The 24,902-nt window shown below is 50.4% G+C and overlaps 2 protein-coding genes across 4 annotated transcripts; both read right to left on the bottom strand.

Moving 5' to 3' along the window:
- Positions 1-48: 48 nt before the first annotated feature.
- fnbp1a (formin binding protein 1a) lies at positions 49-21,093 on the bottom strand. Its single transcript, XM_061671193.1, has 18 exons — positions 20,910-21,093; positions 18,479-18,594; positions 18,322-18,372; positions 10,821-10,968; positions 10,669-10,731; positions 9,344-9,442; positions 8,736-8,750; positions 8,488-8,616; positions 8,236-8,382; positions 7,956-8,132; positions 7,683-7,874; positions 6,767-6,781; positions 6,585-6,694; positions 5,967-6,099; positions 3,679-3,770; positions 1,107-1,246; positions 727-879; positions 49-634 (listed from the first exon to the last, which is right to left on the bottom strand). The coding sequence occupies exons 1-18, from the start codon at positions 20,937-20,939 to the stop codon at positions 606-608; spliced, it is 1,839 nt and encodes a 612-aa protein (XP_061527177.1). The 5' UTR covers positions 20,940-21,093; the 3' UTR covers positions 49-605.
- Positions 21,094-21,438: 345 nt separating this feature from the next.
- med27 (mediator complex subunit 27) lies at positions 21,439-24,619 on the bottom strand. Of its 3 annotated transcripts, XM_061673248.1 has the most exons (9): positions 24,436-24,616; positions 24,032-24,326; positions 23,016-23,160; positions 22,812-22,942; positions 22,573-22,666; positions 22,395-22,502; positions 22,264-22,305; positions 22,124-22,201; positions 21,439-21,996 (listed from the first exon to the last, which is right to left on the bottom strand). In XM_061673248.1, exons 2-9 carry the CDS (start codon positions 24,232-24,234, stop codon positions 21,862-21,864), a joined length of 936 nt encoding a protein of 311 aa, XP_061529232.1. In that variant the 5' UTR covers positions 24,235-24,326; positions 24,436-24,616; the 3' UTR covers positions 21,439-21,861. The 3 variants fall into 3 exon arrangements, with proteins under 3 accessions (XP_061529232.1, XP_061529231.1, XP_061529230.1); XM_061673247.1 differs by having other exon boundaries at positions 21,439-22,201; positions 22,573-22,633; positions 24,436-24,619; XM_061673246.1 differs by having other exon boundaries at positions 21,439-22,201.
- Positions 24,620-24,902: the final 283 nt, after the last annotated feature.

Here is a 24,902-nt window from a genome sequence, read left to right as displayed (position 1 = left end):
ACCTCCGAGAGCCCGTGCTTCACAATAAAAGGACACATGAAAGTCCAGACTTGTTTTACTTTGAAACAGGGAACATACAGGAAGCTGCTGATTAGAGCGTAAAAATAAAAGACATTGACATCTAACACGACGACACCCGGGATGAGGTGGGAGCGGGATTCAATATGGAAGCGGGGGGGATAATACTTAAACATAGGTCACGTGGCTCAACTGTTACTGATATAATAACCTCAAAATGTTGCTTTTTATTTTGAAGACTTCCACGTTCCATCATCCTACATGCTGTTTCCAAATAAAAGTTCAATGTAAGTTTTTGCACAGAAGCAGCGCCTCGTGTGGCAAAAGAGGAAATAACGCAGACGCGACTATTTGTTGTTTTTCCTTTCTTTACTGACCCCACACCAGCAAATGTGGTCTTGGCGAGAGCCCAATGTCCGGGTGGCGCGGGCCTCCGAATAAGTCAGATGGTCGGCTTTGCGCGGTTACCATGGCAACCGCCTTGACATGGTGCCAGTTGTCATGGCAACCCAGCACAAAGGCGCGAGATGAGCGGACGTCGCCATCTGCTATCTTCGACAGCCTCACCGTTTACGCGCTCGACCGCTTCACACCAGACGACTTGTCTGCACAAAGCCTGCACACAGACACGCACGCACGCACGCACGCACGCACACGTTATCAACATGCCAAAGATGTTATGAAGTTGTTGTTGTCGTCGGTGTTGACCTTTGGCCTCCACGAAGACCTTGATGTAGGAGGTGGGCACGTATCCTTCTTCTTCTGCGTTCCTTCGTACTCTCGTCCAGCCGTCGCCTTTGTCCTCCTCCACCACGCTCAGAAGTTCTCCTTCGCACATGGACAGAGTGCCCTCGTTCTGACCTGCAACATCACCTTCATCATCTTCACCTTCATCCATCTGCACTCCTTCCTCAAGGTTTCTTTTTCCCTAAATGGGGTTTTGACTCCTTCCTTGCCCGATTGGGGGGGTTTAGCTTCGGGGCAACTGTGGGCCTGTGAAGCCCTTTCAGACTTTTTTGGGATGAAGGGCTATACAAATAAACTTGACTTGAATCAAGTCTTCAACTTCATCAAAGCGAAGACGGTACCTTGGAACGGGTAGAGCGACTTGCAAGTTCCGATGCTGGCCAGCGGCTCGTCGTCGTCGAAGTCGTCGTCGAAGTCGGAGCTTCGAGACTTGGAGAAGCGAACTTCGGCGCTCTGATCTTCCGTGTAGCTGCCGTCGGGACTGCGACGAGGAACAACAGCCGCGACGACGACGACGATCGACGACAGGCAAAATGTCACAACAATGAGGAGGAGGAGGAGAACAAGCGTGGAGAAGGAAATATGCAGAGGAGAAGAAGAAGTAGAAGAATAAGAAAGAGAAGCAGGAGAGCAGGAGATAGGTGGAAAAGAAGAAAGAAGTCCAAGAAAAAGAAGCCGGAGAAGATAGGTGGAGAATGTAAGGGAACATTTCCTGTTTGACATTCATACATGTTTGCAAACCTCTCATTCTACACTACGGCAACTGTGACGTTGAATGTGCGTGGCCTGTCGGGGCACGCGGAAGTCAGCCAACGAGGACATGCGGTTGGCCGGCTGTTAACCGGCTTTAGCGTTAGCCGCGTGTGCAGAGCGACGACGTCAGTTGAGGCCGTCGACGTGTCGGCAAGAACGCGCTCGTGTTTATTGGATTTAGTTCGCGTTTGTTCAATAAAGCGATTGAAAGAACACCAGCGGCCTTTTCCGTCGTCCCTCTATCCAAAGCACCTTTCAATAGCGTTGGGAGGCTATATTCAATTACTTCACCAGCGACGTGGAGTTGATTGACTTGAGCCAGTCATACTTCACACTTCACAGAAGGCACATTGCACTTTCGCTTCTTTTATCAAGCGTGATACGATCCTCTTTGACGCACTCTTTCCTGCTGGCTCGTGCTGAGTGCTACGTGAGTCAGAAGTAACAGTCCGTGTGGAAAAATAACCACGAAATATCCGCGATACAGCGAATAATCCGTGATAAACAGCGGGCACGCAAAGTATTCAGACCCCCGTAAATCTTCCACTCTGTTATATTGCAGCCATTTGCGAAAATCATTGAAGTTCATTTTTCCCCTCATTAATTAAACACAATTGTTGACATTTTTGCAGATTGATTAAAAAAGAAAAACTGAAATATCACACTGCCATAAGTATTCCGACCCTTTGCTGTGACACTCACATCGGGCGCTGTCCATTTCTTCTGATCATCCTTGAGATGGTTCAACGCGTTCATTGGAGTCCAGCTGTGAAACTGAGCAATCGGGGGAGAAGAGTCTTGGTGAGAGAGGTAAAGAAGAACGCAAAGATCACTGTGGCTGAGCTCCGGCGATTCAGTCGGGAGATGGGAGAAAGTTCGAGAAAGTCAAGCATCACTGCAGCCCTCCACCAGTCGGGGCTTTATGGCAGAGTGGCCCGACGGAAGCCTCTTCTCGGTGCAAGAACTATGAAAGCCCACATGGAGTTTACTAAAAAAAAAAAAAAAAAAAAAAAACACCTGAAGGACTCCAGGATGGTGAGAAATAAGATTCTCTGGTCTGATGAGACCAAGATAGAACTTGTTGGCCTTAATTCTAGGCGGTATGTGTGGAGAAAACCAGGCAGGCACTGCTCATCACCTGTCCAATACGGTCCCAACAGTCAAGCATTGTGGGGGTGTATTTCAGCTGCACGGACAGGACCACCGGTTGCAATCGAGTGAAAAGATGGATGCGGCCAAGTACGGGGATATCCTGGACGAAAACCTTCTCCAGAGTGCTCAGAACCTCGGACTGGGCCGAAGGTTCGCCTTCCAACAAGACAATGACCCGAAGCACGCAGCTAAAATAACAAAGGAGTGGCTTCAGAACAACTCCGTGACTGTTCTTGAATGGCCCCCGCCAGAGCCCTGACTTCAACCCAATCGAGCATGTCCGGAGAGACCTGAAAATGGCCGCCCTCCAACGTTCACCGTCCGACCTGACAGAAGTGGAGAGGATCTGCAAGGAGGAATGGCAGAAGATCCCCGAATCCAGGTGGGAAAAACTCATTGCCTCATTCCCCAAAAGACTCGTGGCCGGATCGGGCTCAAAAGGGGGCTTCGGCTAAATACTCGAGCCAAGGGCTTCTGAATACTTCTGGCATGTGTCATATTTCAGTTTTCCTTTTTGAATCAATCTGCAAAAAAAATTTCTGTCAATATGGGGTGCTGTGTGTACATTAATGTGAAAAAAAATGAACTTCAATGTTTTTAGCAAATGGCTGCAATATAACAAAAAGAGTGTAAAACGTAAGGAGTTCTGAATACTTTCCGTACCCACTGTATGTAAGATATATAAGATACTCAGTATACAGTCCACAAGTATATAAAGTAAATGAACAAGTCGTTTAAATAGACACATTGCTTTAAACTTGGTGATCGGCCCCAAAAATCCTGATTGTCTAAAGCCTAGTTACTGCCCACCTCTGCATCTAAGACAACCAAAATAGTTCACTTGGCCTCCATTCAATGCCCTGAGAAGATATCTTCAAGTATTTGTTTCAGGTATTCTCTAGCAGAACAAAAAGTCCTTTTTTTTCCACAACGGAAAGAAGAAGAATGAGAAGGAGACATGAAGAAAAGAATGAGGAGGGCGAGGTGCTCGGCAAACGTGCTGCTAACCTTTCTCTGCTGTCCGGACTCGTGGCATTGATCTGTTTCAAAGTTCCCGGTGTCGATGACTGACTGCCCTGCTCAGCCTCCGCCAGCCACACCTGAAACACGCGCACACGTGAAAAAAAGCATTGACGTCATCACTCGAGCGACATCACAGACACGCGAGCTTTTGTGCTTCGCCGCGTGATGACGTCATCACAGTCATCAGATCAGTGACGTCGTCGCAGACCGCCGCATCATCAAAGATGCGGAGCGAGGACGATGACCGACACGGCGGGCGGGTTAAGCAAATCTTCACAACTCTTGACTCCTCCCGAGTGCTGACTCAGGGGAATTGTCAGAAAGTTTGACCGGTGGCGAGCGTCGACTAGGCTGATTTTCACAACATTTCGCTACCGGTGAGAGCTGACTCAGCAAATCTTATCTACTGCTGAACAGCCACTCAGCAAATCTCCACAAAATTTGACCGCTGTCGATCGCCGACTCAGCAAAATTTGACAGTGCAGCAAATCTTCACAACATTTGACCACTGGTGAATGGCGACTCTACAAAACGATATCGGTTTTCTACTTAGCCAACTCAGCAAACCTTCAAAAGGTTTGACCGCTGGTGAGCGCTGACTCAGCGAATTCTCACAAAGTTTGACGACCGGTGAACCCAGACTCAACAGATCTTCAGGACAACGCAGTCATGTCTAACCCAAACCAAAGCTCAGACTCAAGAAAGGAGGTGAACTGGAAGATCAGGAGGCTGGTCCAGAAGCAGGACGAGTTCAAAAAGCTTTGGCAGAGCGACCGACTGAGCCATGACGTTAAGGTGGAGGCTCTTGAGTCTCAGAACCGGGCTCTGCGGGAGAAACTGGACGCGGCCAGCAAGGATGAGGAGGAGCTGATGACCCAGGTGAGGGTCCACAAAGCCCAGATCTTCTCCTTGGAGCAGAGGAAGTGCCTGACGGAATCGGAGGCCAAAGACCTGAAAGTCGTCCAGGCTCAGCTCCAGGAGAAGATCAGCGAGCTGGAGGCGGCGCTTGTCACCTGGGAGAAGAAGCTGGAAGCCCAGGCCCAGAGGCACAGCGAGCAACTGCAGAAGGTGGAAGACGACTGGAAGGTGAAGATGCGCGAGAAGGATGAGGCCTTCGCCAAGCAGGCAGCCGGTCTTCAAGCTCAAATGGACAAAATGAGCAAACAGGCCGAGGAGCAGGCCGAGGACAAACGCAAACTGCAGGCGGCGCTGAGCGAGCGGCAAGAGGAGCTGGAGGCCCAGAAGAGCATTCGCGACAAACTGCAGTACGACCACGGCGTGGAGATGAGACTGATCCAGATGCAGAAGAACGCACTCTCCAACAAGGTGACCGCTCTCACCAACACCACCGACGACCTGATGGAGAAGAAGGAAGCGCTCAAAAAGTCTGACGAGCAAAAGAGCAAAGAACTCAAGGCCAAGAACGCCGACATCAGTGAACTGCAGACGCACAAAGAGATCATCAACGCGCAACTTCAGCGCGAGGAGCGCGGAGCCGCCACACTGAGGGAATCTCTCAGACACATGGACACCGACATGGAGGCTCTGCGGGCCGAGTACACCGGGGAGCAGGCTGCCCACAAGGTCACTAAGAAGGACCTGGCCCTGGCCAAGATGCAGGCCAACGACCTGGCCGAGAAGATTAAGTTCCATGAGGGTCGCGTCAAGGCCCACCAGGCCAGCGTCAAGAGTCTGGAGTGCGTGCTGCTCACTAAGGACACGTACATACGCAGGTTCCGAGAGGACCTGGAGACCTCCATCTCGCTCATCAACAGACCCAAGACCTTCACCAAGGCCATCACCAGCCTCAAGAGGAAGTACATCACGGGGGATCAGGATGTCTGCGTGGACGCCATCGAGGAAAAGATCGCAAAGTTCCTAGAGTCCAACAAGCTGCAGTCAGACCACTTTGAGAAGACCATCCAGAGTCTGCGGCGCCAGCTTGAGCAGAAAGATGCAGAGACCCAAAAGAGGCTCCAGAAACTGGACCGCTGCCGCGGCGATCTCATCAAGATCATCAACGAGCAGCGCCTGGAGATCGCCAAGGTCAAGGCGGAGCTCAACGACGTCACGCATCAGCTTAGGCAGCTGGCCCCTCCTCTCACGAGGACCAATCGGCCGTGAACGCCCGCCGTCACTCTCCACAACACACAGACAGCACGCGCGCACACAGGTATACGCAAACACACGAGCGGAAGCATGTACACACAACCTATGTGTACACGCACACGTACACACGCAACACGGACAGCCAGTGAAGTTAGTGCGTCCACCTGGTTGTTCCTAAGCTCCTCCTCCAGTCTACGCAGGCTCCGTCTGACTTCGTCCAATCGCGGCTCCAGGGTGGCGCCGTCTCCCAAGGTCGGGTTCTGATGGTACACCGCCTTCATCTTCACCAGAGCCTCTCTGGAAACACAACAGGCTAACGCTAAGCTAAAAAGCATTAGCACAACATGCTGCGCGCTGCACAGGAATTGATGACACGATGACATCACCTCTGTTCATGCTCTCATCAGATCTGCTCACTTATACTAATGCTAAGCTAACAAGGCACACAGAGAGGTGGATGTACTTAAGACGGAAGGTTCTAAGAGTTGGTCCTAAAACAGGGACTTGCATCACCTTTGCTTCCACTCTCGTTGGATCTCCTGGTTCATGCTAAGCTAGTGCTAACAAGTGGCCAAGAGACTTGGGTCACATCTATTCTCACTTTTTTCAACTCCTGGCTAATGCTTAGCTAACAAGCAGCACAGACGTCCTTTGTGCTTGGGCTCTTTTTTGATCTTCTGGCTAATGCTAAGCTAACCACCAGCACGGGGATGACCATCATCTCTCATTCTTGTTGGCCATCGTGGCTAATGCTGAGCTAATTCTAAGCGAACATGCATCACCTTTGCTCTCGCTCTTGCAGGATCTCTTGTCCGATGTGGTGAATTCTGTTTTGCAGTTTTTTCCGCCGTTGCTCGGCAGGAAGATGGCTGCAGTCCGGAGGGGCGGAGCCCTGGAAGCACGGCGATGACGGCACACGTTGATGACATCAAAGCCCGGCACCTACCACACCTGTCCTACTCACCAGTTTGAGTGACAGCTATCCGTCAGATAGCAGCGTTGGAAGAAAGACATGTGAAGCTCATGAATGGCATCAAAACATCAAATTTCACGAATGTGTAGATAGTCAACATGTTACATACTGTATCTAAATGTACTATTTATACATGCAAATGGTATGTACAGTCAATGAGTAAACCCTAGTCTCATTCTTTCTGTTAGATATAGCAAAAATGTCATTTGTGAAAAAACAAATTTCCTTTAAAAATGAAAATGATTCTTGAAAAATACCACTTTCATTGAAAAGTATGTCTTTTTCCAAGTTCTGCTTCCCCAGAAAAAAATGGTTTTCTTTTTTTCTCGATAAACAAAAGACTTTTTAAAATTACGAACTTTCCCAAAAATAGGATTTTTCCTGAAAAAGTAACCCTTTTTCAAAACATCTTTTCCCTCAAAAATGCATTTTTCCTTGTGGAAAAATACAACTTTTCTCCCCCAAAAATAACGACGTCGAGAAAACAATTGACCTTGACCTTTTTAAAGCAACCCCCAAAAAGACTTTTTCCTTTTAAACTTCAGTGGAAAATACGTATTTTCTCAAAGAAGTGCAAATTTAAAAAAAGAAAACTTTTTCTTCGAAAAAATTCGGAATTCTCTGAAATAAACATCCATCCATTTTCCGTACCGCTTCTCCTCAGTAGGGTTGCGGGCGAGCTGGAGACCATCCCAGCTGACTCTGGGCAAGAGGCGGGCTACACCCTGAACTGGTCAATCGCAGAGAAATATGAAAAATCTCTAACAAATATGGCTTTTCACCAAAATATACACCCCCACCGAAAAATCTTTTTTTTTTCAGAAGTAATTTCAACGATACGCAAATGATATGCACATGTACGAGTATGTATCTAAGTATGATTAATGTGTAATTTTGAAATGGGTACTCCTCTCTTGAGGCTGCGCAGGCACTGCTTCCTGGTTCGGGAGCCGGACGTCATGAGGTCGTTAAGCCGCTGCGCGATCGGTTCCCTGGTGGTCGAGGGCGGGGACGGGGGGCCGGGAGCCGTGCCCCCCGGAGAGGGCGAGGTGGGCGGCGGCGGCGGCGGCTGGCGAGGCGACGACAGGAGATTCAGCAGCTGAGCGGGCGGAGAGGTCAGAGGTCACCGAGCCGGATCGCAAGGTCACGTGCGCCGAGATCAGAGGTCGCGCGCGCATACTTTATTTTTACGGAGGAAAGGCCACAGCTTCCTGCTCTGCCTCCGCTCCTCCACGCGCTCGTCCAGGTAGCTGGACTCTGAGATGCTCCGCCTCATGGAGGCACCGAAGTCCTCCGGGTCCACATCGCCTGGCGGCTCGAAGCCGGACTTGTACACGCGCGCTACCGAGCGCGTGTCCTGAAACCCCCCCACGCAAAATTGATAGAACCTCGTCGACGTCGAGAGTTCTGAAATCGACAGTGACGTAGCGCGATTCGTGCAAATGAATTCGTGCTCTCACCACCCGGGCCCGGATGCTCTCCGCGGCATCCATCATAGCGTCCAAACATCGGCTGACGACAGGAAGTGATTTCTTCTCCGCCTCGGCCGACGAGCGCATGGCCGAACTCACGCGCTCGATACGACGCTCCTCCATTTCCTGGATGCGCTGACACACGCGCACACACGCCAGTCATTCGCTCACGGACCTTGAGTGGTTTCAACTGGTCGGTGTGGTGCAGTGCAGGTCTGGATGAAAAAGTGGTGCTTTTACCTGGTATATAACGGGCACCATGGTGTGGTAGTGCTGGTGCTGGTCCTGGTTAAACTGGTTTAAAATGGTCAAATAGTCCTTCTTGGACTCTTGGGCCGTTTGTTGTTTTTGTTGCTCCGCCTGACGAGCCTGAAAGAAAAACAAACCGACAGTGCGTACACTACGCTACATTTCAGTTCAGTTAAGACCTGCGTCGAGGACTGACACTACAAAAATAACAGTCAGAATTGAAAATCTTAACATCTTACCTTAAAGGAGCAGCGCTGATGTGTACAAACACAGACACACAGAACAAAGTTCACATTACTTGAATGTAGTCAACAGAGAACACGGTAAAGCTGGTAAAGGATGGTAACCAATGATAACGAAGGGTAAGTGTTGGAACAAATATTTATTTGCACTTTGCATAAAGTGTGTGTAGTCTATTCTCGTCATCTTTATTTCATATAAATTCTGCTCCAGTGTGAGGATTAAAAAGGTCCCCTTGTTCCTTGGCTCTTTCTGATATCTGATGTCATTTTGTTATGAGACAAAGCGAGATGGTCTATGTTTGGGAGAGGGGGCGGGGGGTTCGAGTTGCATAAGGCAGAAGATCACAACTGCCTGTTGATGTTTGCATGCCACGCTATATGACCTCGCTAAGGAAGGAAGGGTCCGCCACGTCTAAGCAGCCGCTAACCCGCTTGTATTCCTTGTCTCCTTGCATGCGAGTTTTTAGCTCTCCTTTTTCTCGGTGTTTGTCCTGTCTCTTGTCTGTTAAAGGGTTCGCATTTTACCCGTGAGACTAATGGTAACCAATGGTAACCAATGCTGGTGATCGGTCAAGCCGGTTTTGAATGTTGTTGTTTTCGGCGACCTTCTCAGCGTCCATGTTGTTGTCTACGTTGTCCATCCTGTTGCACAAGTGCTGCGCTCGTTCCGCCTCCTTGCTGTCGCGCTCGAAACGTCGTTTTGTCTGCAAGCGCACACAATGCAGCGCTCAAAAGATGCCACGCAAATTGAGACATACAAAACATGGAACGCTGACATGATTAAAAAACGGGACCGTGTCAAAATGTTTACAGTTATTGAAAAGGGCCCTCTCCGGGTCGGGGATGAGATCCTGCCCCGAGTGGAAGAGTTCAAGTATCTCGGGGTCTCGCTCACGAGCGAGGGAAGAACGGAACGGGAGATCGACAGGCGGATCGGTGCGGCGTCCGCGGCGATGCGGACTTCGTGTCGATCCGTCGTGGTGAAGGAGAAGCTGAGCCGAAAGGCGAAGCTCTCGATTTACCGGTCGATCTACGTTCCTCCCCTCATTTATGGTCACGAGCTGCGGGTCGTGACCCAAAGAACGAGATCCCGGATACGAGCGGCCGAGATGAGTTTCCTCCGCAGGGTGTCCGGGCTCTCCCTTAGAGAGAGGGCGAGAAGCTCGGTCGTCCGGGAGGGGCTCGGAGTCGAGCCGCCGCTCCTCCGCATCGAGAGGAGCCAGATGAGGCGACCGGGGCATCCGATTCGGACGCCTCCCCGGTGAGGTGTTCCGGGCGCGTCCCACCGGGAGGAGACCCCGGGGACACGCCGGAAAGACTACATCCTTCGGCCGGCCCGGGAAGGCCTCGGGATCCCCCCCGGAAGAGCCGGATGAAGTGGCTGGGGAGAGGGACGTCTGGGGGCGTCCCCGCTGAAGCTCCTGCCCCCGCGACCCGACCTCGGATAAGCGCTAGAAAATGGATGGATGGAGTTAATTGAAAATGTGATGGAAAACCCATATGACGTTTGATTGACTGAATTCATGTGAGAGTGATATAAAGATGTCGAAATGATTTCAAACGTATTGTTGACATTCAAAACACACATTGACAATGTTAAAACGTGATGTTGAAGCGGCATTTTGAAAAACGCCATTGTTGACATTACAAACATGTAATGTTGACATAGTTCAAAACAATGTTTAAATTTGATGTTGGCATTATTAAAAATGAGATGTTGAAATGTCAAAACATGACATTAATTGATAACATGATATTAATCCAATTAAAAACATACAGATACTCTATGTGAGGTAAATGGTGACATTAAAAACTCCGACAATGTCTTGCTTGATTCGAAACATGTGACCTTAATGCATGGCATGTTTTTGATGTGAAAGGTGCGCGTGTGGGTGTGTCCCCGGATGTGGGCGGAGTCAACTCAACTCACAGACTCAAGTTGTTTCCAGGAATTTTCAATGTGCTGCTGGGCACGGCGGCCATCTTGGAAATGCTGAAAAAAAGTACAAGCTTGTGATTCTTGCGCGCGTGTGAGTGTGCGCATGCGTGGCTGCGCGTGTGTGCGCGTGCGTGTAATCTGACCGCCTTCCTCTCGGCCTTGAGCTCGTGCGTGAACCTGCTGAGGTCGGCGGCGACGTGCGAGTTGAGGTTCTCGGCGACTTCCTCTCTTTGCGCCGCCAACTCGCCGAGCTGCTGAAGCGTGGTGCTGAAGGCCACGCACCACGTGTACCTGAAGGCACCACCGAAGCACTTGAGTTGGTTCGAAGTGGGTTTTCAAGTTTCAAACGCAATTAACCTCACGTGTCCCCCGAAGTGAATTGACAAGCCATTCTTCCGTTCCAGCCCCTCAAAACAAGCAACATTTTACTTGATTTGGCCCCTTTCTCAAATTCTTATATTTTTGCATAGATCATCAAACAAATATATATATATCTATAACCCAAATGAACTTAAAATGCTGTTTTTAAATGACGATTTCATTTATTAAGGAATGAAAACTACTGCGCTCATCTCTATTCTCTGCCGCATTTTGTCCTTCCGTTGATATGCTCGGACGCGGCCGGCCTCCTTCGCTGCGAACCTTTGTGGCTTCGCCATCCTGTGGCGGGTAGCAACGATGGTCTTCTGGCCACTTGTCAAGTCTGCAGTCTTCCCCAATTGGAAGCCGACTCGAGCCGTTTCATGACACCTGGGGAAACCTGGGCGGGTGCTTTGAGTTGGCCTGATGATTCGTGTGTGACATTCAGTTCAAAACATTTCTGGCCTGCAAAAGTCGGGATGATTTCTTCACAGTATTCTCATTTTTTTGAATTCCTGATTTTGTGGGTTTTATGAGCTGGAAGCCCAAATTATGTAAAAAATAAACAAGCAAATACTTGAACTTGTTTAAATGGTGGGCCCTGACTCTACAATCTATGAAAGTTGAACTTTTTGAATGGAAATAAATAAACTTGTCCATTTTGTTTTGGAAAAGATCTGTGTTTGTCTGATAGTAACATTTGTTTGAGGATCTTAAACATTAACGTGTGGAAACTATGCAAAAATCTAAGAATTTGAGAAAGGGGCCAATACCTTTTCACGGCACTGTATTTATTTTATTTAAGAAAAATAACTAAAAATATCATGTCAAGAAACGGTTTTCTCAATTTAGTCACAAATACAATGAGTGTGAAATGTGTCTGCACTTGCTGAATTGAACACAAAGGCGGAAGGCATGACATATTCTGTTGTAGGAATTGCAACCGGTGTATATCCAGCTTTATTGTACCATTTGCCATCCAATGGAAGAGGATTTATGACCGTCTGACAGTGTCCATTTTCTACGCAAACGAGTTTCAAGTTCAGTTCATCGTTCCAAAAATGAACTCCGTCCGTTCATGGTTCATAATTCCACATTTTGAACTAAGTTCACCATTCAAAAATCAAGTAGTCCACAGTTCTTTTGGGTTTTTTTTCCTCAATACTATTACCCTCAAAATATTGGCATTTCATTTTCTCATTGTTGCCACCCATTCAGCCCACACTCGTAGCCAGCTTGCACAATGTCCAAAACGTGTTGCATGAACGGTGTTTGTTTTTTTTTTAATGATTTTAATGATAAAACAAAAACAGAACTTTTGTCCTCAATGTGCAAACAGAAACACGCAAAACAAAGTATGACACGAATGACGGTGAAAGGACATTGATAACTGAATTTCTCGCAGCTCTGGCTGGCTTTATGAACAAAATGATTGATCAATTCTTATCTTACAAACAGTGTGATTGTACAGTGTTTTAACTCAAGCATACTGATACAAATCACTCCCATTTACGCAGTGTCCCTGAATGCACCTCGCGTTCTCACGCAGCTGCGACGCGCCTGCCATGAATGGCGGCAAGGAGTCGGTCACCAAATGAAGCGTTTATCGGCCGACATCGTGTGTTCATACAGGTTTTGTCCCGAAAGCCCCGAACAAAACCTGGCACTCTGGAAAGAAAATGAACTTCGGTTCGAAAAACATTCTTTGCCGCCAGAATAAGTGCGTTCTCAATTACGTTCATCGGGCAGAAATGATGAAACTAAGTTCAGTTCATGTTTGCACAAAATATGAACTAATTCATGAACTTTCATTCATTGAACTTGTTCAGGAACAACACGATGCCGGCAAAAATAGAAAAGCAAATAGATATTTCTGACGAATACAAATCATTGCAATAATGAGAATACAATAACAACGACCATAATAACACGCGAGGAACGATTTGAAAACAACATTCTGTTGAGTTAGATTTTTATCCTGATTAAAACTAAAATTGGCAGGATGATTCCAAAATGGCAATCATTTTCTTTCTCGCACGTCAAGTTTTGTTCCCCACAGTTTACCCTCCAGATAAGCACAATTCCACTGATTAGCCGTAGTAAGACTTGCCAGCCGGTTACGACCGGACTCATCTACAGCTACGTGGCAACTTGTTTGCGCAGTCGCAATGGAGACAGTGCGGTGAGAAGCGTGTGCAGCTCCCAATAGGTCAGTACCATCAAGATCTGCAAACAGAAAGCTAGCATAGTAGGAATGAAGAGGATTTGCGCTGGCTTTTCTCTTAACCTTGTAACCATGGCCATACCGTTGTAAGTTTGATTTCATTTGGTGCTGTTTTATTAGTTTTCAAAGCTTGTAACAATTCCATCTTAGTGTTTTATTTACATGGGTATATATTTGTCATTTAGAGCGTCCGCCTCACAGTTCTGAGGACCGGGGTTCGATCCCCGGTACCGCCTGTGCGGAGTTTGCATGTTCTCCCCGTGCCTGGGTGGCTTTTCTCCGGGCACTCCGGTTTCCTCCCACCCCCCAAAAACATGCATGGTAGGTTCATTGACGACCCTAAATTGCCCGTAGGTGTGAATGTGAGTGCGAACGGTTGTGTGTTTGTATGTGTGCCCTGCGATTGGCTGGCAACCGGTTCGGGGCGTACCCCGCCTCCTGCCCGATGATCGCTGGGATAGGTTCCAGCAGGCCCGCGACCAGCGTGAGGAGAAGCGGTGAAGAAAATGGATGGATGGATGGATGGATATATTTGTCATATACTGCCCTACAGTTCCATCATTGGAGCCGGGAAGGCGCTTTGCGTCCTCTCTCTCTCTCCCCCACCCCTCTCTGTTTTCAGCACCTGTCTCCAATCAGCCTCAAACTTGGCTGAACAAGAGGACAATCAGTGACAATGCCAACTACTGGACGCTGTCTCAGGCTCACGTTTGCGTTCCAAAGAGCAGGTTTGTTCATTTATTTAGCTCTCTGTGTATTAGTAACTTCTTCTTCTTTTCCTTTGGGCTCGGCCCATTAGGGGTGGCCACAGCGTGTCATCCTTTCTCCTGCATCCTCCTCGCTAACACCAACTACCCTCATGGCTTCCCTCACGACATCCATCAACCTCTCTGTGGTCTTCCTCTCGCTCTCTTGCCTGGCAGCTCCATCCTAATCATCCTTCTACCAATATACTCTCTCTCTCCTTTGGACGTATCCAACCATCTAAGTCTGCTCTCTCAAACTTTGTCTCCAAAACATCGAACCTCAGCCGTCCCTCCGATGAGCTCATTTCTAATCCTCTTCAGCCTGCTCACTCCTCGAGAGAACCTCAACATCTTCCTGTCGTCTCTTCAGTGCCGCCGTCTCTAATCCGTCCATCATGGCCGCCGGCCTCACCGCTGTTTTATCAACTTTGCCCTTCATCCTAGCAGAGACTCTTCTGTCACATAACACACCTGACGCCTTCCTCCACCCGTTTCTTCACTTCCTGACCACACTCACCATTGCTCTGGACGGTTGACCCCGAGTATTTCAAGTCCACCACCCTCGCTGTCTCTTCTCCCTGTAGCCTCAATCTTCCCCCTCCACCCTTCTCATTTATGCACATACTGTATATTTTGTCTTACTTGGGCTAATCTTCATTCCTCTCCTTTCGAGTGCATGCCTCCACCCTTCTAACTGCTACTCCAATCTGCAGATCACAATGTCATCTGCGGACATCACGGTCCACGGGGATTCCAGTCTAACTTCATCTGTCAGCCTATCCATCGCCACTGCAAACAGGAAGAGGCTCAGGGCTGATCCCTGATGCACTTCCACCTCCATCTTAAATTCCTCGGTCTAAAGTTTGTGAGGTGCCTGTGAAGAAATAGTAATTGAGTCATAACTCATTTTATGAACAGTACAACCACAATAATTCCTGAACAATTATGTCTCTCACATAGCCACTTCATATACACACCATCCCACTTTAATGCCATGCTGGATTTGATGGGGCTCATAAAGTCTCGAGTTAATGCGGTCAAAAAAAACTCCTCCTGGAAGCCGTCACCTTATCGTGGTGGAGGGGTTTGTGTGTCCCAATGATCCTAGGAACTAAGTTGTCTGGGGTCACACATGGCAAACAGGTCCTAGGTGAGGGACCAGACAAAGCACGGCTAAAAGACTCCTATGATGAAAAATATAAGTGGATCGAGGTTTCCCTTGCCCGGACGCGGGTCACCGGGGTCTCCTCTGGAGCCAGGCCTGGAGGTGGGGCTCGAAAGCGAGCGCCTGGTGGGCACAGCCTGAAAGGGTAATGTGGGTCCCCCTTCCGATGGGTTCACCACCTGTGGCAGGGGCCATATGGGTCGGGTGCAGTGTGAGCTGGGCGGTGGCCGAAAGCACGGCCTTGGCGATTCGATCCCCGGCTACAGAAGTTGGGCCCTAGGGACGTGGAATGTCACCTCTCTGGCAGGGAAGGAGCCCGAGCTGGTGTGTGCGGTCGAGAAGTTCCGACTAGATATAGTCGGACTCGCCTCCGGACACGGCTTGGGGTCTGGTACCAGTCCTCTTGAGAGGGGTCGGACGCTCTTCCACTCTGGAGTTGCCCACGGTGAGAGGCGCCGAGCAGGTGCGGGTATACTTAGTGCCCCCCGGCTCGGCGCCTGTACGTCGGGGTTCACCCCGGTGGACGAGAGGGTAGCCTCCCTCCGCCTTCGGATGGGGGGACGGGTCCTGACTGTTGTTTGTGCTTATGCACCAAACAGCAGATCAGAGTACCCACCCTTTCTGGAGTCCTTAGAGGGGGTGCTGGAGAGCGCTCTCGCTGGGGACTCCATCGTTCTGCTGAGGGACTTCAATGCTCACGTGGACAATGACAGTGAGACATGGAAGGGCATGATTGGGAGGAACGGCCCCCCCGATCAGAACCCGAGCGGTGTTCTGTTATTGGACTTCTGTGCTCGTCACGGATTGTCCATAACAAACAGCATGTTCAAGCATAATGGGTGTCCGCACGTGTGCACTCGGCACCAGGACACCCTAGGTCGCAGTTCGACGATTGACTTTGCGGTCGTGTCATCGGACTTGCGGCCGCGTGTCTCGGACACTCGGGTGAAGAGAGGGGCGGAGCTGTCAACCGGTCACCACCCGGTGGTGAGTTGGCTCCGACGGAGGGGGAAGATGTCGGTCTGACGTGGCGTGCCCAAACGTATTGTGAGGGTCTGCTGGGAACGTCTGGCGGAATCCCCTGTCAGAAGGAGTTTCAACTCCCACCTCCGACAGAGCTTTGCTCACGTTCCGGGAGAGGCGGGGGACATCAAGTCCGAGCGGACCGCGTTCCGCGCCTCCGTTGCCGAGGCGGCCGACCGGAGCTGTGGCCGTGAGGTGGTCGGTGCTTGTTGTGGCGGCAATCCCCGAACCCGTTGGTGGACACCAAGGGTGAGGGATGCCGTCAAGCTGAAGAAGGAGTCCTATCCGGCCTTTTTGGCATGTGGGACTCCTGAGACAGCTGATGGCCAAGCGGGTTGCAACTTTGGTGGTCGCTGAAGCAAAAACTCAGCTATGGGAGGAGTTTGGTGAGGCCATGGAGAAAGACTTCAGGATGGCTTCGAGGAAATTCTGGTCCACCATCGGACGTCTCAGGTGGGGGAAGCAGTGCACCATCAACACTGTGTATAGTGGGGTGGGGCGCCGCCGAGTCCGGCAGTAAGTCGGACTCGTTCCCGGTACGGGTTGGACTCCGCCAAGGCTGCCCTTTGTCACCGATTCTGTTCATAACTTTTATGGACACAATTTCAAGGCGCAGAGGGGGTCCGGTTTGGTGGCCTCAGTATTGCATCTCTGCTTTTTTTTTTTTGCAGAGTGTGAAGCGGCTGGGATGAGAATCAGCACCTCCGAATCTGAGACCGTGGTCCTCAGTCGGAAAAGGGTGGCGTGCCCTCTCCGGGTCGGGGATGAGATCCTGCCCCAAGTGGAGGAGTTCAAGTATCTTGGGGTCTTGTTCACGAGTGAGGGAAGAATGGCAAGCGGATCGGTGCGGCGTCTGCAGTGATGCGGACTTTGTATCGGTCCGTTCTGGTAAAGAAGGAGCTAAGCCGAAAGGCGAAGCTTTCAATTTACCGGTCGATCTTCGTTCCTACCCCCACCTATGGTCACGAGCTGCGGGTCGTGACCCAAAGAACGAGATCCCGGACACGAGCGGCCGAAATGAGTTTCCTCCGCAGGGTGCCCGGGCTCTCCCTTAGAGAGAGGGCGAGAAGCTCGGTCATCCGGGAGGGGCTCGGAGTCGAGCCGCCGCTCCTCCGCATCGAGAGGAGCCAGATGAGGCGGCCGGGGCATCCGATCCGGACGCCTCCCCGGTGAGGTGTTCCGGGCACGTCCCGCCGGGAGGAGACCCAGGGGACGACCCGGGACACGCCGGAGAGACCACGTCCTTCGGCCGGCCGGCCCGGGAACGCCTCGGGATCCCCCGGAAGAGCCGGATGAAGTGGCCGGGGAGAGGGAAGTCTGGGCGTCCCCGCTAAAGCTACTGCCCCCGCGACCCGACCCGGATAAGCGGAAGACAATGGATGCATGGATGGAAGTAGTAGTTAGAATGAAGAATTATGTATATTTTGAAAAGCAGCTACACTGTTAAAATCTATAGTCCCTTTTATTAAGCCAAATAGCCTTTGGATTATTAAAAAAAAGAGAAAAGTCTCCACTTACACTTTTGTTTGTTTCAGCATTTACTTTAGAGTTGTTTATAAATACCCAGTGGCTAAAAAGGAAACTTTTCAAGAGCGAGTAAACAGGACTATTTATTTCATCAAACTTAAATCATCCATCCATCCGTTCTCTGTACCGCTTCTCCTCCTGACCGGTCGCTTGAGGGCGTGCTGGCACCGATCTCGGCTGATTTAGGGCGAGAGGCAGGGCACACGCTGAACTGGTCCCCAGCCAATCGCAGGGCACATACTGTATACGTACTGTAAAAACAAACAAGCATTCACACACACACCTACGGGCAATTTTGAGTCTTCAATGAATCTACCTTGCATGTTTTTGGAATAGGGGAGGAAACCAGAGTACTTTGAAGCATTTTAAACATAATTATCCAACAAAACAATTCCGGCTAGAAAAAATGCAGATTGGCTGGTGTGTGCGTGTGCGTGCGTGCGTGCGTGTCCGTGCGTGTGCGAACACACACACACGCACGCAGGTTCTTGAGACTAACAGATGAAATGTCTCTATGCGTCTCAATGTTGCTTGGGGTTGACAGTTGACAGGAAGAAGAGGATGAGCAGTCGAAAAGAGTCAACGGATGAGTCACTAACCTGTTGTCATCTTCTCTGCTCCTCTTGGGAAGGTACTTCTTTGACAGGTTTCTGCACACACATTTAGAGCGCTATCACGCGTGTCTTGGTTGGACAGTGTGTTCCGTGACGTCACAATTGGCGGCGGGACGGTCCTGCGCCGGTGGCGCGTCGTCACCTGATCTGTTTAGCGTAGTTGAGTTCGATGTCCGCTCGTTCTTTGACAAATTTGGTGTATTTCTCCAGGAAGTCGATGCCCCAGCTCGTGTGTTTCTCCAGATTGTCAAACTGATCCTGCAACAAACACGCCCGCTCAGTGGTTTTCGTTCATTATTATTCATGGACTCATTTCAAAATAGATATATCAACATGTATAAACTAAAAGAACAAACGGATTTTAAGTCCACTGGTGAAAAAAGGAAAACAAACAATATACAAACAAAACAAACAGCAACAAAAATCACAAAGACTAACCTCGCAAGACAAAGGCGGCCATCTTACTCAACGACACCTCAAGATGGCGCCACTAGTTTAGTGTGAACGTGAACAAACTTCAACTATGGTGACTACCGGAACTCTTCTTCGTTTAGGGCCATATTCTCCGGCGTGTGCGCATTCTCCGGTCAAGTCAACCGTGGCATTGACGCTCCCTCGTGCGGCGTGCCAGCGACCCGCTTTGTGTGGAGCGACCCCCCCCAAATGTGGGCGGAGCAACCCTGAAACGCGAGCGTTTCCCGTCAAACGCGGCCGGCCGAGCAACACGCGCGCATTCTCCCGCGGACGTATGCGTTTTTCCCGCTGCGCGCTCAAGAGGCTTTGGTAAGTCTAACGCCTAAAGTTCAAGGTCAAAGCTGCCCGCCGCCGGCCGTGGACTCGTGTCGACGGCACGGATATACGCTCGCCCACGCTCACTGACTGCCCGACAGCTGTAACGTATCCCGACCACGTTACGACATATTCATTCCTATGAGTTGAAGACACATTTTTTCACCTGTTAGGAACTCTTCCCCTTGAAACATGCCGCTAGGACTTGGGAGTTCTTTTGGAGCGGTCCCGATCATAAAACTAGTCACGGTCGCTATGATGATCGATTGTGAAACTTTTTGAGTTTTTTTGTAGTTGATCTATGCCGGCCGTGAAATACAGTACCTTAAAGTGACTCGCCCGCAGTCTGCGGCGCAAGCTGGTCTCACGGCACCGCTGATAAACAACGGCTGGCACACCTGAATTTTTACGATGACCTCAAACATGCATTAAGTCCCAAAGCGGAGTATTCTGTTATCGGATTTGAAGTGGAAAACATGCTCTTTCCAAGTAGCGTGTTAGATGAGCAGTGCGCACGTCTCACTGGCGACGACACACAAAGTTCATTTCCTATTTCCAATGGGTTATATTTTCCAAATGGATTTCTGTGGCAATCACAGGTCTCCGGAAAACTCCACGCTCTGTGATTTGCAGCCGACCTCGGACTTCAACGAGTCCCGCCGCAAATCTGCCGCTTACGTACGGCGGCTGGGCCAGAAGTGTGGCGAGGAGAATGCGCGTACCTTCAAGGTGCGCAAAAAAAAAAAAAAAAAAAAAGACTTCCACATCAATGCGGGTGCACAAACTCGTAACAATTTGGGTACGCTTCTCAAAGGCGCCCGTCAGCAGGTGGCATTTTTCCCTTTTTTGCCGACGCGCCCACCTCACTGGATGATTTTAAAGACTTCCGGCTCAGAAGCGCACAGTCGGCAGATTTGGCACAGTTCTCTCGGCCGACCCCAACTTTTTTTGCACGACGGTGCGCTTTCACGTGAAGACATATTTTGACGGACCGGCGTGGCGACCGACTCAAAGTTCGGCTGAACGTCGTCGTCGTAATTAGCGGGACGTCTGCGGCGCTCCCCTCCTTGGCCAGCCGCTGCGACGCAGCCAAACTCGAGGCCGCAAAAAAAACCAAAACAAACAAAACCCCACTCGTGTGCACCCCTGACTATGTGGACGACTACATTTGGACTAATAAACTTCATTCATTAACCTGAAACAAGACTCGGACCAGAGGCGGCCTCAGACTGGAACTGTACCTGATACAGGGCCCGCACCTGACGCTAGACCTGGACCCGAGCCCGGACACGGACTTGAGACTAGACACGGACCCGAGTCTAGACCTAGAACTCTCACGCACTAGACGAGCACTCGAAGACTTCGGCTGGACCAAAGACCAGACACGGACCTGCATCTGAGACGAGGTATTTCGTTACGGTTACGCTTAGGCTTCAAAGACTACACCTGAACCTAAGACTAGACCTGATCTGAGACTTGGACTAGTATGCAGACCTGGGCTACTATGTAGTCTTGGACTATTACGTAGACCTAGACCTGTACCAGTGCATAGACTTGGACAAGTCATAGACCTTGACTAATATGTAGAGCCGGACGAGTATGTAAACCTGTTTTTGTGTTTGCAGGCATGAACGTAATAGTGAATGAGTGACGTCATACGTTCACGCGTCCATAACTCGAGAATGCGCGTGCACGGGGCCAACGGGCCTTCGGCCGACCTCCGTCACGTGACCGTGTTCCTTCGACATAGACGGCGGCGTGCAGGTCCGTTCCGGGGTACGTACCCACAGTTCGGAGCCCCAGTTGACGTTCATGTCGCCTCCTCCTCTTCTTCGCACCGCCGCTGCCGAGCGCGTTCACGGCCCTTCGCCCGCCTTGCGTCTGTCCGTACACGCGTGCGTGCGCAATGCCGTGGGCCGAAGGAGCTGCGCGCGCGGTCACGCGCCCGGCCTTTGTTATCGGCGAGGGGGTGCCTGCGCGCGTGCGGACGAGCATGCGCGGTGGCCACCTCATTGCGCTGCAGACCCGCGCAACCAATCAGGAAGGAGCTCAAGTCGCCAGCGATCGATCATCGGCTGCAATCGACAAAAAAAAGATACTGCACTGGTGTGCGTTTGTGCATATATATTAAGGCTGCAACGATTCTTTGACTATATCGATGTATCGATTTATATTTGTGCGATCTCTGTTTCTCAATTTAAATAGCGAGTGTGGTTCTACTGACAGGGACGCTTGCAGTGCGTTTAGCGACCAACAGGTAGAGACAAAAACAAGAACATTTTTTAAAAAGCCACATGTATTCCATTGCAAGTTTCGTTGAACACAACTTTATTTACAGCGACAACTTTGCAAATGCAAATCGTTTCATCCTCGTTTCTTTGTTTTTTTTCTCAAATTTGAGCTTTTTCTTTTCTTCTGCGGTCTGATCCGGTCTGGAGTCAAGGCCTGGAGGTTCGCGGCAGGCAGGTCGCGTTCAGGCGCGGCGCCCAAAGCAGCACGACCCTCGCTAATTGATCTTCATCAATAAGTCAGGAAGGTCACCATGAGGATGACGATGACGACGACGACGACATTTTCCTCATTAGCGCTGGTTCAAATCCATCAGGGAACGTTTAACCTTTGCCATCGTGAGGATGAAGATTGCAGACCACCCGAAGATGGCGAAGCGCCCGCGCCGCTCTAACAAAATGTTGCAATAACAGCACGACCGAGTGCGCGCGGGGTTCGGGTCAGGGGTCACATGCGGCAGGTGTCGTGGAAGGCCTCCAAGGTCCTAAAGTCCCTCCAGGTTGGAGGAAGTCCGTCCTGCAGGAAGCGGCCGCATCGCTGGCACGGAGACTGGAACAGTTTGATGTAGCTCCTCAGCCAAGTCTGCACACGCACGCACACAAAGACACGCCCGAACGCAAACCCAAAACCACACACAAACACACTCAGATGAACACACGCACGTCAGCAAGCGTGAGCCGGCGCGTGCCGCAGTTTGGTGTTTTCCGACCATGAAGGAGCGCACGACCACGTCGGGCATCTGCGGCAGTTGGTAGTGCAGCAGGGCGGTGGTGGCGTGGTCCGTTACCTAGCGACCGCACAACCAATGAGCTGCCGCGCTCAGGAAAACAGCAGGCCGTCGGGACTCACCTTCTGGAAGACCTGATGCTGCGACTTGGTCCAGATGTCCAGCTGGGACACACACACACACACAGGCAGAGTTACCATGGTAACAGTCACGAAGGACCGTGGAAACGGGTCAACGCGGCAGGCGCTCTCACCTTCCCGTCGTCGTCATAAACGTTCTCGTTAAAGCCTCGCACCAAAGTTCTGTCGATGAACAGTGAACGCATCACCACGATGGCCTTCAGCACTTTGCCCAGCGTCACCTGGCAGGAAAGCGCACGTCAGCCGGGCAATAAACGGGAAGCGTGCGTGCGCATGCACGTGCGCGCCTACCAGCAGGACCGCAGACGTTCCGTTCGGTCGAAAAAGTTCGATGCTCATGTCGGGAAACATCCTTCCGATACGAGAAATCACATCATCTACGTACCTAAAACACGCACGCACATGCTGGAAAGATGACATTTTACAATCTTGGACAATTTACTACAATTTAGTAACATTTCGTCAAATTGGACTCCATTGAAGTCCAATTGAGGTCGCGTGCAGAGGTTAGTGTGAGACGGGCGACTGACTGCGGGGGGAGGACGAGGGTGCTGGGCTGGACTTTGGGGCGTCGCTTGGCCGAGGCTCCCATCTGATTGGCCGAGCGCTTGAGCGACTGCTGGTTCAGCAAACTGGAGGCCAGGCCGGCGTGGTACTGCAGCTGCCGACACGCAAATACGAGACGTTCGAGTTCACACCGGCGTCGGTTAGCGCGTCGGCTCGGCCGGGCCCACCTTGTTGGACCACTTGTAGGCCTGCAGCAGCTGCGAGTAGAGCGGCGTTTTGTCCTGAACCGGATCCAGACTGAGGAGGCCGCTGTTGTGCAGAGGATGCGACTCGGACGGGCGACCCACCAGACCGCTCAGGCGCTCCAACTCGCTGACACGCACCCCAAAAAACAAAAGGACATTTTGATATCGTGGACCTCCGCAGTTCCAGCAAGAATCCGTTTGTAGCGATCGGGGAGTCGGGAAAGCGCGAACGGCGCCGAACGCAGACGCTGCCTTTGTTCATTTGGCTCAATTTGTCTTTTTCTATGCAATTTGTTGAATTTCCTTTTGGAATGAATTGATTGAAATAATTACCATCATAATTATGATGACGTGTTTTCAATGACACCAACCTTTTGAAAACAGGATAAACATTATAGGACTCTAAGCAGCTATCTGTTTTGTTTCTAAATATAGGCTTTACACGATCTGGATTTTTGGGGCCGATCGGCAAGTTTTAAAACAACGATAACCGATCCGATCACAAGACGGAGCAATGTGTCTATTTCCACGACTTGTTCATTTATTGTATATACATGTACTGTATACTGCATCCATCCATTTTCGGTACAGCTTATCCTCACAAGGGCGTGCTGGAGCCGTCCCAGCTCCAATTATTCTCGAGCATTTTAGACAAAAGTGAAAACACCAATGGCCTCTAGGGGGCATTCAAGGATTGGCCACTGACATAAATTGAGGTTTGCTTGGATCTATCTGGCAACGCTGATCTCATCGAAAGTAATTCATCTTTGAAATTTGACACCCAAACCTGTATCGTTCAATCAAATGAGTATTTTAGACTTAAGACGACCCGTCGTCTGGCAATTTCATGTTACCGGACGAGCCCTTTTGTGTTTGCATGGAAGAAATGTTTCCTCTTCCACATTGAGACAAAAACGTTGATTGAAGCAAAACGTTGGACGCGGTTGCTCATTAAAGTCGCAGAAATGTGACGCGAGTTCGGCGGCGGCTGGACTGACTTGAGGTCTCTGTTGACCGCCTGCAGGTTGTCCTGGAATGTGGCGATAAACTGCTTCTCGCGGCCTTCGAGCGTCTCTCGGTTCTTCATGCCGTCCTTCAGGCACTCGAAGACGCGACTGACGCTGGAACGCAGCGCCTGGATGCCGCTAATGGCGTGAGAAAAGGCGTCCAGGTTGACGCCGACGCTCACCACGTCCGCCATCTTGTCGTCTTAAGCCGCTGTCGCTTGCAGATGACGTCACCGGGCTGACGTATTTATCCGACAGGAAAACTACAACCAGCCAACGCACTGCACTGCTCGAACGATAAACACAGCATACAATGCACAGCGTTGGGAAGATGACTGTCTGAAAGTCATAAAACTGGCGGCACGGTGGACGACTGGTTAGAGCGTCTGACTCACAGTTCTGAGGACCCGGGTTCGATCCCCGGCCCCGCCTGTGTGGAGTTTGCATGTTCTCCCCGTGCCTGCGTATCTTTTCTCCGGGCACTCCGCTGTCCTCCCACATCCCCAAAACTTGCGTGCGAGGTTAATTGAAGTGAAATGTCCAGTTGGGGTGAGTGCGAATGGTTGTTTGTTCGTATGTGCCCTGCGATTGGCTGGCAACCGGTTCAGGGTGGACCCCGCCTCCTACCCGATGATAGCTGGGATAGGATAATGGATGGAAGTCATGGAACTGTTCACATTTGGATTAATTTTGAAGGAATGCACCAGCAGGACCCTTGGACGTTTCCTGTAAAAAAATGGATTAAAGCCATAGATTTTGGAAGTAACCACATAATTGTTCTTTACGCAAATAATAAATTGATAACACAGCATGCTGAAATGTAAATACATAACAAAAAGTGTTTGCTACATTATGTGTACAG

This window comes from Phycodurus eques, chromosome 3, assembly GCF_024500275.1.
Source record: "Phycodurus eques isolate BA_2022a chromosome 3, UOR_Pequ_1.1, whole genome shotgun sequence".
NCBI lineage: Eukaryota > Metazoa > Chordata > Actinopteri > Syngnathiformes > Syngnathidae > Phycodurus > Phycodurus eques.
Note: the sequence above shows the minus strand (reverse complement) of the source record. Positions and strands in the feature narration are given on the sequence as shown.